Source organism: Astatotilapia calliptera, chromosome 18 (genome assembly GCF_900246225.1).
Source record: "Astatotilapia calliptera chromosome 18, fAstCal1.2, whole genome shotgun sequence".
Classification (NCBI taxonomy): Eukaryota; Metazoa; Chordata; class Actinopteri; order Cichliformes; family Cichlidae; genus Astatotilapia; species Astatotilapia calliptera.
The window spans coordinates 2,616,205-2,633,756 of record NC_039319.1 but is presented as its reverse complement, the minus strand read 5'-3'; the positions used below and the strand labels follow the sequence as shown (position 1 = coordinate 2,633,756).

At 40.9% G+C, this 17,552-nt stretch overlaps 1 protein-coding gene across 1 annotated transcript; it reads right to left on the bottom strand.

The window, feature by feature from the left end:
* Positions 1 to 781: 781 nt before the first annotated feature.
* Positions 782 to 2,994, bottom strand: LOC113010740 (uncharacterized). The gene is made up of 4 exons (XM_026149941.1): positions 2,856 to 2,994; positions 1,781 to 1,855; positions 1,151 to 1,402; positions 782 to 1,013 (listed from the first exon to the last, which is right to left on the bottom strand). Exons 1-4 carry the CDS (start codon positions 2,992 to 2,994, stop codon positions 865 to 867), a joined length of 615 nt encoding a protein of 204 aa, XP_026005726.1. The 3' UTR covers positions 782 to 864.
* Between the last annotated feature and the right edge of the window lie 14,558 nt (positions 2,995 to 17,552).

The window sequence follows — 17,552 nt, the reverse complement described above, 5'->3', positions numbered from 1 at the left end:
CGAGCATTCTGCACCTCACATGTGGCCTGCATCCAAATGTCATGTCACATTTGACCTCTGACCTCATGTTTACATTTCCCATCTGCCAGTTATGTCAAGCATTTTAATATATACCAAACAAAAAACAAAAGTAAATGTTGAGTGTGAGGTGTTGTGATCATAATTATTTCATTATTGTTTTAAAATATTTTCAAAATTGTATTTTGAAAAAATTATCACTAAGTATTAATGAACAGGTCTGGTTTTCTCTGACATACAAAACAACTCCAGGTGTCGCTGTTGACCAACTTTTCATCCACAGAATGTAAAAACCTATTCAGTCACAGTTCAGATGATTTAGGTTAAAATTTGTGTTCAAATCTTTTACATGTTTTAGTACATTTGGATCATTCATTTGACTTTTGTCTTCTTCTGATGCAGGAGTTCTGTTTGGAAATGGATATAATTTAAAACTAAAGATGTAAATGTGACAAACAAGTGTTAACATGGTTTCATAAATCACAGATTCTTTGAAGTTTTTTGAATGCATGAAAAAACTCACTCTGGATAATAATGTAACTATAACAATGATAAAATATGAAGCTTTATTTTTTTGTTTTAGAATACATGACCAAATTAAAAATCAAAATAACTAGACAATAAAAATCACATTTATTTTGATCAGTGATCAGTTTATTATAGGAATTTCCATTTGATCCATAACTGTCCATATATACATTACTTTAGAATACAGTGTGCATAAAAATGCAATATAAAAGCAAAATAGAAGCGGAATGAACTACATCATAAACACAACACTGATCAAAGTGATGAATGAGATGAATTGATGAGATGTGATGGTGAGAAAAGGCGAGCAGGAAACAGTCAGTCAGCATGTGTGCAGTTGGTGGACGCTCCCTTGTTTGTGAGCATCATCAGCAGAGAGAGTCCACAGCAGTACACCAGACTCTTCACTATCAGCACTGTGTACAGCATGTAGATCGACTTCACCTCGAACATAGATGGCACATAATCTGCAATGAAAAGAACAAAAAAATAAATGTTTGGAGCTGCAGTGAGAAATGTCAGTCCTCTGCTGCTCTGCTCTCTTTGACAGCATCTCCACATGAAGCTGAATCACTGCTGAACACAGTCACCAAGCCTTCATTACCTTGTTGTGTTTGGAGCTTCCCCCTGTGCTTTATGTAGCAGTCACATTCATAGGTGCTGCTTTCATGGGTCATTAAGATGGGAGAGTAGGGCCTCGACTCTCTGAGCTCTGACTGCTCTCCGTCAGCAGTGGGCAGCTGCTTCAGTCGGCCGTTCCTTGTCTGGTTTCTACATGACAGCTGGACCAGAAAAGGAAAGATGCCTGGGGGGACACACAGCAGGGAGCTGTTCCCGTCCACGTGGACTCTGGGTCCTGTTGGGTAGAAATAGAAGTTTGACAGCAGCAACAAGCAGCACAGACACACATTCACACAGTCAGCAGCAGCTTCCAGCACTGCACTGCATTCAGTCTGATCCTGGAAACTACATGGACTCTGATCACTAAACTACTCATCAGCACAAAGTTCACTACATACACTGGATTCAGCTTCATATCAAACACAGTCATCACCTCATGTCATCATGGCTCACACGAGGAAAACAAAATACTTTTGAAATGTTAAATAACATTACATGTCAGTTTGGACCATTTTTTCCTGTTATTAAATTTGAATAAAATAACTGAAAAGATGAAGGGTGATATTTTGGTGTGGTGGTTAGCACATGAAGTAAAAAAGTTCTGGGTTCAAACCTGATGGTGGTTGCTGTGTGGTCACATGTATACTTGGTGCTTGTGTCGTCCTTTTCTGTCCACTCAGGTTTCCTTCTACATTCAAAAGACAAGTATGTTAGACTGACTTCTAAACTGGCTGTAGGTGTGGGCTCACAGCCTTTTCATAACATACACCACACTTCTCCTTGTCCATTACCAGCCTGGAGCTTCATTCTTTTAATACATGGTGGGGTGGCTGTGGCTCAGGAGGTAGAGCAGGTCACCTACTGATTGGAAGGTTGGTGGTTCGATCCTCCAGTTTGCATGCAGAGTATCCTTGGGCAAGATACTAACCCCGAGTTGCTCTCCGATGCATCCATCGGAGTGTGAATGTGTGTGATTGTAGTTAGAAAGCACTAAGTATAGATAAAGTGATTGGGTGAATGTGGCATGTTGTATAGAGAGCTTTGAGTACTCCGAGGGAGTAGAAAAGTGCTATATACGAATCAGTCCATTTACGATATACTTTATGAAGTCATGTTGTTAGGAGAACAGATGATTGTAAAGAACAAAAACAAAAAAACAAAACTCAGCAGTGTAAATAAACTTTTTTGTGTCTGGATTTTGTTTTACATATTTTATAAACTTGTAAGCAACAGTTATTCTAACAAACACCTATGCCATATATGTTTAAAATGAAAATGAGCATTAAGATTTGTGTGTTAGAATTTGTAATGTTATGTCTTAAGTTAAAAACAATTATGTAAAAGTTGTGTTTAATATAATTTTCCTTTCAGTTTTCATATTTATTAAAATTTCTTCAATAAATTCTTAAAAAATCTTTATGGTGCAGAATCACTGAGAGGATCAAATCCTAAATATTTGTAACATCACTAATATTTGCAGAAATAAAGAATAACTTTAGTTGTTCAGTGAGATTTCAACATGTTTTCAGAGATTATTGAGCTTTTCTTATGTAACAATGGCTGCAGATGAATTCTCTACTAATGATGAAAAACTAACATGTAAAGCCTGAAGCAGCACAAACTGACTTTAAACACATTTTCAGCTTCTACAATAAAACAACTGAAGGAAAATAAATGTTTGTTCTTACCTGTTACAGACAGTTTAGTTCCAGAGCCAAAGATGAAGTAGCTGTATCCTCCCACAGTGAGACAGACTGCTACAAAAACCTGTCTGCTGCTGAAAGTGTCATCTGAGGTGAATGTGTTCAAAAGATTAAACAGGATCATCTCTCAGCTCCATGATTTCAGCTGCTTAACATTCATATCAACATGAATGAAATATATATATATTTAAAAACACGACTCCTTTTTTTAAGCAACGCTAGCGGCAAAATAATAATGAAAGCAAATAACTACATAATAATTTCAGTTATACTAACATCTGCATTGCTGTTGGAGCCTTTATGCTTTAAAATCTTAGATTGAAATTGACTGTTCTAATAAAAGTCTAATATCAAACTCAACTTGTACTACAGGAGCAGGAGGACTGACCCACAGGAAGAAACAATCAACAAGGGGTGATGTACTGAACTAACATAATGTAAATGATTGAAGGAAGATTGTAACGTTGCATGACCCAGTTTGGGCCAAGCTTTAGCTGTTGGACTGATGGTCTCACATCTGTCTCTAGGATACTTTTATACTGAGGAGTTCATTGTTAACTCAGTGACAGCAAGGTGCTCAGGTCCTATACCTGCAAAACAACCTCAAATCAAACTCCACACAGAAAGTCCCCGGCCTGATGGTGGAATTGAACTCAGGACCTTCTTGCTGTGAGGAAACAGTGCTAACCACCGTGCCACCGTGCTGCCTATGACAAAATATAGTAAAGTATAATTCTAATCGATAATATCGCCAGAGAGAGTGTTCGCCCAGGGCGCCAAACGGGCTAGGACCGCCACTGGTCCGAGGATTTGGCCCTGGGAATTTGCAGTTAAAAACTATAGCAAGAACCACCAGAGGAGTAACCACCACCCGAACATCATGGACCCAGAAAAGTGGATTTAGATATTTTTCCTCAGTTTTTCCGCTGCTTTTTTTTGTTTTGGGATTACAAAAAGTGATTATGTGATTATTATTTTTTATTACTTATTATCACTTGGTGTGGATTTTGCTTTGCTCCTGCTAAATTGAATTTATGAATTAATAGCAATTAGCTAAAACCCAACAGGAGTTATTTAATGTATAACCCCAATTCCAACAAAGTTGTGAAGCCGTGTAAAACATAAATGAAAACAGGTTGCAATGATTTCAAAATCTGATAAAATGAAGATATTTTATTCACCACAGAACATAGAGTTTACATTGAGAAAATGTACCATTTCATGACAAATACTGACCTACTTGGAATTTTATGGCAGCAACATGTGTTAAAAAAAACTGGGAAAAGGCACAAAAGAGGGAAAAGAAAGTGGTTAAAAAATGTAGAGGAATATTTTGCAATTAATGAAATTAACTGGCAAAAGGTCAACAACACAACTGAATAAAACATCTTAGATATGTTTTGGATGTTCTGTTGTGAATAAAATATGCGTTTATTAGTTTTGCAAATCATTGATTTTTCATTGCCATCTGAATTGAGCATGTTAACTTTGATTTTATAGAGCAGGAAATTATCCGGTTTTGCTAAATCAGAAAGACTTATCATGAGAAAATGTTGTCACTGTTCTGACAAAATTTTGTCTGAAGCAGTTAGAACAAGTGAATGCTATTGACTGGACCTCATACCACAGGCTATACCCATACAGAACTATACACCAGATCTGTATGGTTTACCGAAGATACATACGCAGGGTGCACCTTTAAGATTGTCTGCATGATCAACTCGGTCACCTATAACATCTCTAAGTTTCTGGCTTCGATCCTCAACACGTTGGCAGCTCTGAACACCACATCCAGAACACCTTCAATTTTGTTGAGAAGGTGAGAGATGTCATTATGGAGGCAGATGAAATAATGGTCTCATATGATGTACTTTGCTATCCTACCCTGGAACACCACCAAGTCATTGGTTCAGATATGTGGATGACACCTGGGTGAAAATCAAATCCCAGGACGTACCACAATTCACGGATCACATTAACTCGGTGGATCGACACATCAAATTCACCAGGGAGGATATGAAAAGTGGCAGGTTAGCCTTCTTAGACTGTGAGATTTCCATCAGTAATAGGGGACATTTAAAAGCTGATGTGTACCGTAAACCTACGGATCAGTATTTAAGGTTTGACTCTCATCATCCACTGGAGCACAAGCTGGGTGTCATCAGGACGCTACAACACAGCGCGAACACCATCCCCACAGACACAGCGGCCAGGGAGGCAGAAGAACATCACATCAAGAAGGCCCTGAGTAAATGTGGTTATCCCAGCTGGACATTTGTCAAAGCTGGGAAGGGGCCTAAAGAAAGGAGAGAAGGACAACTGCTGCCTAAGCGAAAACCTGTAGTGATCCCGTACGTGTCAGGAGTATCGGAACAGTTGAGACGCATTTTTTCGAAACACCGTGTCTCTGTGGCTTTTAAACCCCAAAACACACTGTGCCAAAAATTGGTCCACCCCAAGGATCGGGTCCCCGACACAAACAGAGTAACATAGTGTACGCTGTTAAGTGCAGGAGGATTGCCAGGATTTATACATCGGGGAAACCAAACAATCTCTGGCAAAGAGGATGGAAGAGCCACCTCGTCAGGCCAGGACTCTGCAGTCTATTTACACCTACAGGCCAGTGGACACTCTTTCAATGATGAGGATGTAACATCCTGGACAGGGAGGAACGCTGGTTTGAGGGCGGAGTCAAGGAGGCCATTTACGTGAAAAGGGAAAGACCATCTCTGAATTGAGGAGGGGCCTAAGGGTACATCTGTCACCATCTTACAATGCTGTGATTGCAGCCATTCCCCAACTCTCTGTGAATGGTACTCATGGACATTGATCAGTGGGCTTTGTTCAGAGGTTGTTGATCAATGGTCATGACAATTTGCATATTAATGATCAAGGAACTGACCTCACAGCCCACTGTTCATTCAGTGGGCTGGTTTCAGTTATTGTGCAAATGTCCTGTTTATAAGGTTGGGGAAAGCTGAGACTGCAAGAAGTCACCTGGATGAGTGACGAAACGTTTCTCCCGCTGAAAACGAATCAAACTTTTGGGATACCAGGTTAAGGTGTTATCAATGTTGACATGTCTATATTTTATATCACTAGAAATTTATGATTTGTTGGTGACGAATATCCATCATCAACATTTTTTGGGGCAAAATGATCTTAGTCTTCTTCTTCTTTCTAAATAAAATATGCTTGTGCTACCATTCCTAAAGAGTAAAATTAGCATAGCACAATTGTATACGTATTTAAAATGTAATTGGGATGGCAGGTTGTGGTTTGTGCCTCAGCTATAGGGGAGGGATGGTACAGTGGGGCAGTGTCAGGGAAGGGTGGCTTGCAGTGATGACCAAATTAGGTCTCTCCTATATTTTTTTCAGTAAGGATTAGGGATGGGTATTGATAAGATTTTCACGATTCCGATTCCATTTTCGATTCTGTTTAACGACTCGATTCTTTATCGATTCTTTTTAAAAAAGGAGAACACTAAGGTCGATTAGCTTAGAACTTTGTATTATATCTTCTCTTTGAACAAGATAGAAATTTAGGAGTAACATGGCCTTACAAACCCAGCAGTGAGATCTTAAGAGATCCAGCCTATGGCTCTTCAATGGGGTGTCACAGGGACCCCGGGGAAAAAAATTGCAAATGTAAAATAATAAAATAAATATTCTTCTGTAGCAATAACAAAGTATAACATAAATTATTCTGTAGCAATTACACAAGAATATCCAGTAATGTCCCTGCCTACAATTAAACACATTCACTTATAGAATAGAGCCAACGAGTTGAATCTGTTTTTCAATAGATTCGACACCACAGTGTCTGCTCCCACCCCCACAACCTCACCTGCAGTCAGCCTGGAATCCAGAGCCACACCACTGTGCCAGCCTCTCTCTTCACATGTTGCCTCCTGTGAGATTCCTGACACCCCTCCCCCACCCATCACCTTCACTCAATACCAGGTTGAGATGCAAATGAGGAGACTTCACTCAGGCAAGTCTGCTGGACCAGACGGAGTGAGTCCCCTTGTCCTCAAGGCCTGTGCCCCCCAGCTGTGTGGAGTCTTTCATAAACTGTTTATGCTGAGTCTGAGTCTGCAGAGGGTCCCGGTGATGTGGAAGACATCATGCCTCGTCCCTGTACCAAAGACGCCTCGTCCCAGTGGCCCCCAGGATTACAGGCCCGTGGCACTGACCTCCCACATCATGAAGACCCTGGAAAGGCTCATCCTGGACCAGCTGCGACCCATAGTAAGACCACATCTGGATCCCCTTCAGTTCGCTTATCAGCCTCGTCTCGGAACAGAGGACGCCATCATCTACCTGCTCAATCGTGTCTACACCCATCTGGACCAGCCGGCGAGCACTGTGAGGGTCATGTTTTTTGACTTTTCCAGTGCTTTCAACACCATCAGGCCGACCCTCCTGGGTGATAAGTTAGCAGCGATGCAGGTGGATGCTTCTCTGGTGTCCTGGATTGTTGATTACCTGACAGGAAGACCACAATATGTACGTCTCCCACAGTGTGTGTCTGACAAGGTGATTAGCAACACAGGGGCACCACAGGGGACTGTCCTCTCCCCCTTCCTCTTCACCCTCTACACCACAGACTTCAGCCACTGCACAGAGACCTGCCATCTTCAGAAGTTTTCTGATGACTCTGCGGTGGTTGGATGCATCAGCAGGGATGATGAGACAGAGTACCGGGCTGTGGTCGACTCCTTTGTCACGTGGTGTGAGCAGAATCATCTGCAGCTCAACGTGGCAAAGACCAAGGAACTGATCGTGGACTTCAGGAAGACCAGGAAACACTTGACCCCTGTTTCAATCCAGGGGGTCAGTGTTGACATTGTGGAGGACTATAAATACCTTGGAGTACACATTGACAATAAACTGGACTGGGCTAAAAACACCACAGCACTTTACAGGAAGGGCCAGAGTCGTCTCTATTTTTTGAGGCAGCTGAGGTCCTTCAACATCTGCCAGAAAATGCTGAGGATTTTCTATGAGTCTGTGGTGGCCAGTGCGATCCTCTATGCTGTTGCATGCTGGGGGAGCAGGCTGAGGGTCGCAGATGCCAACAGACTTAATAAACTGATCCGTAAGGCCAGCAATGTTGTGGGGATGGAGCTGGACTCCCTCAAGGTGGTGTCGGAGAGGCGGATGCTGTCCAAGATAAAGACAATGTTGGATAACACCTCCCACCCACTCCATGACATGTTGGTCAGTCACAGGAGCTCGTTCAGTGAGAGACTGAGATTACCGAAAAGCACCACTGAACGACACAGGAAATCATTCCTGCCTGTGGCTCCCTGTACAACGCATCCACTTAACACACTGTTTACTGCAACAGCTACACATGTTTCTTTTCCAAATATTTATTTATAAGTGACTTATTTATGTATGTATGTATATATATGTATATATTGTACTATTCTTAGTTAGCGTATTGTCTGTCTTGTCTTAATGTTGGTTTAAAATGGAGCACTGTAACAAAAAATAATTTCCCCCAGGGATCAATAAAGTATTCTGATTCTGATTCTGATTCTGATTACCGAAAATCGGGGGCATCTGCTGTAGCAAATGGGTGCAAGCCTTTTACCACAAACTTAGTCTCTGCTCGGTAACATTAGTCTATCCTGGCTTGAAAGGAGACGCTACCGGTAGACTGCAGCGAGAACTGCCAGCGAGCGCCAGCCAGACTCTGTCTCTCCCATCATGGTCACCTAAACGCACAGTAATGGCAGATAAGGCAGATCGCGCTAACATAATATGCACTGTTAGCTGATTATTTACCTGCCGCATTAACGGGAGAGGACGTGCAAACGTTACCGCTGCTGCTGGGTTGAGATTCACGAGTCCGGAGCGGAATTAAAAACACGACATTCATTTAAGGTCATCGCGTGTTTTGTGTGCAAATGCTTTTGCATATTCGTAGTGTTTCCTCCCTTAAATGAAATATCTACTTTGCAAGTATTGCAAGTTGCCCTGTTGTCATCCATTCTTGTAAAGTATGACCAAACTTTTTAGCGTTTGAGCCGCCGTGTTTCCTGCCAGGTAAATGACGCTCCGCAACGTGGTGACGTCATTCAGGGCGACTGGAATCGATAAGGGAATCGTTTGCAAAAATGGCAAACGATTCCAAGGAATTGAAACAGTGGGAACCGATTCTCAACAAGAACCGGTTTTCGATACCCATCCCTAGTAAGGATTGTGTGTGAAGAGAGGAGTCTGAGTTGGTGGCAGAGTGGATGGAGCTGCTGAGAGAAGAAGCCCAAAAATAATCATCTGTCAAAGTGTGTGCAATAAAGCATCTTTTGAAGAAAGATGTGGAGATAGGTTAATTGGTTAATCCAAATTGCCACTAGGTGTGAATGTGCGAGTGAATGTGAGTGTGAATGGTTGTCTGTCCCTGTGTGTTGGCCCTGCGACAGACTGGCGACCTGTCCAGGGTGTACCCCGCCTCTCGCCCTATGACAGCTGGGATAGGCTCCAGCGCCCCCCGCGACCCTGAAAAGGATAAGCGGAAGCGAATGGATGGATGGATAGAATAGAATAGAATGCCTTCATTGTCACTATACAGATGTACAATGAGATACAGAGCACCAGGGTGGTAACTGTCTTTGATGATGTTTGTTGCTCTGTTGAGCCGACCACCATCTTCCCCGGTAGGGCACAAGCATCGAAGGCGTTTGGAAAGGGAGGGGGGGTCAGTGTGTGCATATCAGTGTATGTGTGTGTGTCCAGAGTTCAGCTGAGACAGTGTCCTTCACCCCGCCAGGCTAAGTAAACAGTCTTCCAGCCAACCCAGGTGGCCTTGCATGGAATGGGGGGAACAGTCTAAACTCAGTCGTTATCAGGGTGTTTTGTTCAGTTCCATCCTCGAGGCCGCAGCTGGCGCCAAAGGGGTCTCCGCATGAAGTGATGATAGTTTTTACTTTAGTGCGAACAACTCATATGAATTTCAAAGCTGTTCTAACAGTCCAACACTGGTCTCTCAATCTCCCGTTGGAGAGCCATGAGCTTTCTTTTTGCTCAAAGAGCAGGTTCTGAGAACTCACGACCGCAGTGAGCTGCTCCAAGATGTGATCGAATTTGCGCTCAAAGGTGTTGTTCGAGCTAGCCCCTCCAGATGTAATCCAGTTTTTCACTCAGAGGTCTTATTCTGAGTGTTCACGGCAGCCGTGCGTTCTCCAAGATCTTTTCCGTGCTGACTCAATGAGCCCATTTTGAGAAACTCACGCCTCGTCCCATCGTTCCAATCCCAGCGGGCAGCCTTGTGGGGGTTTGAACAGCCAGTTCCGCTTCCTTAATTCTTCGATAAGTCAGGGCCAAGCCAGCTCCGATCAGCAAGAACCCTGTTATCATGGTTCCGAATAGGTAGATATCTTCAGCGTCCTCGATCGACAGTCCCGCCAGGCACATGATCCTCCAGTTCTGGCAGGGAAAGTCCCTCCAGGGCACTCGGGCTCACCCGAGCCCAGACTTCTCGTTGAGAAAGGTGTGTCAATTGCATTCAGAGACCAGTTGATCCAATCCATAATTCCTCTTTTAGGTTTTAGAGAACAGACTGTGAGAGAGTGTTCAGGGAAAAGTAATACAAAAAAAACACAAGACAAGCACACAGAAATAGAGCTGTGCAGGAAGTGGAATTTTATTGTGATGGAAGCAAGACAGCAAAAGTAAGTGGGAAGTCTTTACAATGTTTTTCAAATGTGAAGCACAGTTCTATAATGTTCTGCTGCTGGTTCAGTGAATTTTGGTGGGAGAATAACGAAACCTAAAGTTTTGGGATCTGTGCGACGTCGGCTTTAGGCACCTGTCGGCATGTCTGTGTGTTTTCTGCCGGGTTAATGGGGGAATCCGCACTTTGTTTTTATATGTTTTTACGGAATCAGTTTACCTGCTCTTTAATCAGCTACAACAACAAACAGCTGTTTCAGCTGTTGTTGAAATAGTTTTGTGAGCTCTTAGCTGAGATTCTGACATTGTGTGGAACCACACGTGTCTATATTTAAATAAGAGATCTGGTATTACATCCCGGTAAACCAGATGTTCTCCCCTTTGTCTCTGGTACCAGGGGCATTGGTTAATTATTTATTGCTTTATTACTTTGTTCCCTTTCAATAAAAACATGCCATGGATTTCGATGGGATAGAAGCCAGAAAGAATCAATCCTGCATTGTCCAAAAACTTACAAACCTAAATTCATTAATTTCTAAACCTTTGTGATATCTAGAATTTTTTCTGTGATTTCTTTTAAACCTTTAAATGTAAAAAAGAAAAAAGTGACTCTGAGATGGAGGTGAAACATGTGAAGCTTGGCTGTGGTTTACTGCTCTCTTCCTGTCTCAGACACTGTTTGACATCTGTTCATCTGTTGGTTTTTGTTCAGGCTGCAGGGATCATTTCTCACTGTGGGGACCTGCTTTGTAACAGGAACAGTAGTAGGTGCCTGAATGAGCGAGTTTAACATTGTCTATCTTCAAGCGTACAAAGCCATTCTGTTTATTCACTGCTGAGAAATCATCTTTCTGAGGATGACCGAAATCTGAAGAAACTGCACCATCTCTCCTATTAATACGCAGAATTGCTTTGAATGTTTCATTTTCTTTCTTCTGGTACCAGAACACATAGCTACTACACTGTTCAGTCCCTCCACAGCTGAAGAAAACATTTTCTTCAACTCTCCTGGTCAATGTTAAACCCTCCTGAATCAGCTGTTCTGCTGCCATGGTAACCAGTGCTGTAGAGACACAGACAGATAGATGAAGGTTAGTGTGACAGTGTTTGTTACAGGTTGACTTTGTTGGCTCCTGATTGGCTGGAAACACTCACCTGAACACAGACAGCACAGAACAGCAGCTGGGAGGAAAAGCATTTTGTGCAGTGGTGTTTCCTCTGGTGAACCTGGGGAGAAGTGGCGCTATGATGCAGCTGAGGCCAAACAAGGACGAGCTGTGAGATCAGACGAGGGCCACGTGGTTTCTAACAGGTCCTCAAAGCTCCCATCAGCCCCTGCAGTGGGCACATTAGACACGTTTAAAGGAAGCTATTGCGCCTTTGTGAGTTTGCCTGCTTCTACAGTTAAACTACATGCAGTCTGCCCTAATATGGACACGTTTCGCTATTCGGTGGTTTTAAACTCAGTAAGAGAGTCACTTTTCTTTTTTTTCAACCCTTTAAAACCTGAACCATGAAATAACTGCCTGAAATCTTTAATGGAGTGTTTGTTGAACCTTTAGACAAAATATATATAAAATATATCAAATTTTAATCTGCATATATATGAGTTTCTAATTTGTATCAAATTTGCTACATTAGCCATATTTTGGCAATTTAGTCCTTAAAAATGTGTCATGCTATTTATCATTTTTTGAGGGTAAAAAAAAAAAAGCCACGCTGATGATGTGGAAGTCTCAGAAACTCACAAAGACAGATGTATGAAATATGATATGCTGGGCTTGAAAGTGTTAAAGCTTCAGATTTTTTCTGTTTTATTATTGTATTGCCTTTTTTTCTTTTGACCGGTTAATTGTATTATTATTTTGAAGTGTCTTTATTTTGCACATCTCTCACATCTCTGGGGAAGACACTAACCCTACGTTGCTCTCCAATACATCCATTGGAATGCAAATGTTAGCTAGTAAGCACTTAAAACACAGATGAAAGTGCTTATGTGAATGTATCATGTTGTATGAGCACTTCGAGTGCTCTGGGAGAGTAGAACTGTACTAAATAAGAATCAGTCTACTTTCGTTGTTTTTTTCAGCTTGGAAATGTCTCAAAGATATTTGATTGTTCATAGTTTACTAGTGTTTGAACTTATTGGCCACAGTTTGAAAGAATCAAACTTGTGCACAGACTCTTCTGACATGTCTGAGAACTTTTTGACTGAACTACTAAAATAATGATGTGCTGGTGTTTGTTCTGTTTGTGTTTCTGTCGCTGTGTGTTTTGTGCCGTTTTTTGCCAGACATTCAGTGACTTTGTGTTGCTCTCTTGGTGTCACAACTTACTTGTGTTAGGGTTAGTTTTAGTAAAAAGTTTTTCAATAAGATTTCTTTCAAAGGAAATTTTATTCATGAGTATATCTAACAGTCTTATGTTTTTCTAATAGGGTGGCTGTAGCTCAGGTGGCAGAGCAGGTCAGCCACTAATCAGAAGGTGGTTCGATCCCAGGCTGCCTCCTGGCTGCATGGCAAGATACTAACTCCATGTTTGCCTGCTGGTGGTGGTCAGAAGGCCCGGTGGCACCAGTGTCCGGCAGCCTCGCCTGTGTCAGTGCGCCCCAGGGCAGCTGTGGCTACAATGTAGCTGCCATCACCAGTGTGTGAACGTGTGTAATGCGCTTTGGAGTCCTTAGGGACTAAGTAAAGTGCTATACAAATACAGGTCATTTACCATGCAGGCCATTTAATAATATTTTAATATTTTCTCTCACCTGAAAAAAATAACAATCCAAATGCATTCCACTAACTATAAGTAATGAAAATCTAAAATAACAAAATGTGTGTATTGTAGTATTGTCATTGACATTATAAAAATCATTTACCACTCAGTTAATGGTTAATTGCAACTAAATGCCAGTGTTAAGAAGAATAAACACACTACATTGTTCTTTTATTGGCTCTAATATATACAACAATCATAACCTATTACAATTATTTATACAGTAGGTAGCAGTTATATACATTTTGGTTTGGTATTATTCATCATGAACGTCTTTTTCTCTAAATATGTGATTGTTAAAAATGATAAGAATGGTGTTCACCAGGTTCAAGACATTTTAAATATTAAATAAACTAATAAAAATTAAATGCTCCATATTCTCTATGATGTCATATTTCTTCTTCATCTTGTGTTTCATTTCCAACTGTAATAAAATGGGAGCTGAGCAGACTGCAGGGGCTTCATGGTCTCTCCTTTGATTCCATTAAAGTTCATTTGTCAGCTGTGAGTTGAGGATTTGAGCTGTTTCTCTCACAGGTGAAGAACACAGATCCTTCCTGGAATCATTCTTGAAGCAGAGTTCCTGCTTGTAACTGTCATTGTGTTATTAAAGTGAAAGCCACAGCTAACGGTGTGGAGGCTGCAGAGCAGAAACCCACACAGCCCGTCTGCTGCAGGAGAGCAAGTTTGGATACAGTCAGTTTGTGCTTCACTCACACGGGTTGTTGTTGATCACACAATGAAAGTAGAATCAAACTCTTCATCTTCAAATCTTTATTGTTCACACAAACACAACTACACTGTTTGACATTTGAAAATCAAACAAAAACTTGTGATAAAAATATTCCTGATGGTTTTTGTTACTACAATAAAAGTCACAATAAGCACAAAAAGAATTCTAACTCAGAGCAACAATACATGTAAAGATGTATTTATTTCAGACGATCTTCTAACTGTTGAAGAAAAAGGCAAAATAAGCTCAACACATCATAACTAACATTTGTGATCAAAGTGATGAATGAGATGAATTGATGAGATGTGATGGTGAGAAAAGGCGAGCAGGAAACAGTCAGTCAGCATGTGTGCAGTTGGTGGACGCTCCCTTGTTTGTGAGCATCATCAGCAGAGAGAGTCCACAGCAGTACACCAGACTCTTCACTATCAGCACTGTGTACAGCAGGCAGAGCAGCTTCACCCTGCACTGAGACTGGAAGGACACTGAAGGACAGACAGACACAAAGAGACAGACAGACAGTCGGGTTATTCCTCTCAGATCAAGGAGAAAAAGTCCAAATAGAAACAGTCACAGCTTCTTCTTCAAGTGGATGAATTGATGTAGTGTTTGTGTCCACTTGGGGGCAGAAGAACTCCACAAGCAGCTAACAAACTGATCTCTGACATATTATGGTCTGTCTGCTGTTTGGTGCTGAGCAGCTAGTGTACAGTGGCTTTATCAGAGCTTGTTGGATGAAGATTTGATCAATTAGTGCAACTTTAAGAGCCTAAACTTGTTCCAGCTGCCTCATTGGACATTGGAGCTGTCCATGCAGAGAGGCAGCAGGTGATCTTACAGTCAGCTGGCTGCAGAGCTGGCAGGTCTGCTGGCTCTCTCTCTGGAGGACAGGAGGCTGCTGGAGCTGGAAGCTCTGAAACAGAAAAGGAGTCAAATGTTTGGAGCTGCAGTGAGAAATGTCAGTCCTCTGCTGCTCTGCTCTCTTTGACAGCATCTCCACATGAAGCTGAATCACTGCTGAACACAGTCACCAAGCCTTCATTACCTTGTTGTGTTCGGGCCTCCACTGTGTTGTTGCTGACATTTTTGATGTAGCATTTGCATGTATATGTGCTGCTCTCTTCTTCATGGATCAGCTCCAGCTGCTTTCCAACGTCTGTGGGCAGCTCCTCCGGATCATCTTTCTTCTGTGTATTACAAGTCAGCTGAACCAAAGATGGAAACATGAACGGGGGCACACAGAGCAGGGAGCTGTCCCCATCGACGTGGAGTCTATGTGGCGCTGAAATATTGTTGAAGCAACAAGCAGCACAGACACACATTCACACAGTCAGCAGCAGCTTCCAGCACTGCACTGCATTCAGTCTGATCCTGGAAACTACATGGACTCTGATCACTAAACTACTCATCAGCACAAAGTTCACTACATACACTGGATTCAGCTTCATATCAAACACAGTCATCACCTCATGTCATCATGGCTCACATGAGGAACACTCAGCATGATTTTAAAGTCAAATTAAATTCATTTCAGTTTAATTCGTCATGTGTTTGCTTTTTATTGTTTTATAGAAATTTAGTTCAGTCCAATTTTAAAATATTTACATTTGTCTTTATACAAGTGAAAATGTATTTTTCTTATTAGTCCTTAGACACGAGTTCTAACAGAGATCCTCTTCTGTCCAAAAATAAATTCATCTTTTTTCATATTGTTTTGTACTATTAATAAAATTAAATATCATTTCACAAAATTCAATTCAGCAGATAAAATTTCCATTCTTCTTGTCTTTGATATATTTTACCATAAAGACCATATTTGTCTTTCAGACTAATTTATTCTTAAATATTTTTGTGTAAAAATTGGAAAAGTAACGCAGTGATTATTTTAATTTATGTTTTTATTCAAATAAAAAACTGTAGCAACTATTTTAAAACACTAAAACTGAAATGTTGAATAAAACGTTTTCAATAATATGAGATATACTTCATGATATTTTTAGTCATAAAATACAAATTATTTGACAAAATATATTTAATAAAAATTTGTCTTGAAAAGTATTTTAGAAAATTTAAGTATTATTAACTTTTTATTGTCACGTACAAATCCACACACACGACTTAATCTCAGAAATAAATATCGGGGCAGGGATTGCTCAGTAGGTAGAGTTGTTGCCCCATGATCGGAAGGTCGGGGGTTCGACTCCACTGAATGGTTACCCCTAGCAAAGTACCCTCCCTACACACTGCTCCCTGGGTGCTGCCCACTGCTTCACTTGGTGAATGGGTTAAATGCAGAGGAGCAACTTCCCTATGGGTACTAACAGACACACATTATTAAAAAAAAAAAAAAAAAAAAATTGGAGTTTAACAATGTCATATTCATCCTAAATGTATCTGTAATATCATTGTTTTCTAATCAGTATCTGTTTTTATAATTCTATTTACCTTTTTGAAGCAGCTACATGAATGTTTGACTATTAAAAAATATTTGTTCCTCAACATAAAGCAAATATTTCCTGAAACCATATTTGTTGTTAATCTATATTAATTTAATTTTAACATCAAATATGATCTTGTGTTAAAAACCAGCAGAATCACTGAGAGGATCAAATCCTAAATATTTGTAACATCACTAATATTTGCAGAAATAAAGAATAACTTTAGTTGTTCAGTGAGATTTCAACATGTTTTCAGAGATTATTGAGCTTTTCTTATGTAACAATGGCTGCAGATGAATTCTCTACTAATGATGAAAAACTAACATGTAAAGCCTGAAGCAGCACAAACTGACTTTAAACACATTTTCAGCTTCTACAATAAAACAACTGAAGGAAAATAAATGTTTGTTCTTACCTGTTACAGACAGTTTAGTTCCAGAGCCAAAGATGTAGTAGTATCTTCCTCCCACAGTGAGACAGACTGCTACAAAAACCTGTCTGCTGTTGAACGTGTCAGCTGAGGTGAATGAGTCCAAATGAGGAAGCAGGATCATATTTCAGCTCCATGATGTGTTTCTCTAATGTTCATATCAACATGACTGTCTCTTCTTCTCTTTTCTTTTAGCCACACTAGCAGCACGGCTCTGATGTTAATGTCAGTCTGTTGGTCAGTCCACTACTTTAGTCCACATGGACTGGATCTGGACTAAAGACATTAAACTTTGTACAGATATTCTTAGTCTCTAGAGGATCGACTTCATTAAATGACTTTGTCGATTCTGACTTTTTAATCAGACAGTTTGGATTTTGGATTTTCATGGTTCCCTGGGTTTCCTGGTCCAACTTCCCTAGCTCAGCATGGTTTGTGGTTCTCCAGCAGTTCTTCCTGCTCAGTGTCAAATGTTCACTTACTCCTGGGCATCATTTAGTGTTAATGGTACTTGTAATAAATGTAACCTCTGAAAATAATCCTATAGCTAGCCAGGCTCCTTTAACCACTGCAGCCCAAAGTAACACAGCTCCTGTCAGCTGAGCCGGAGCAGCAGGGGTGACTGTA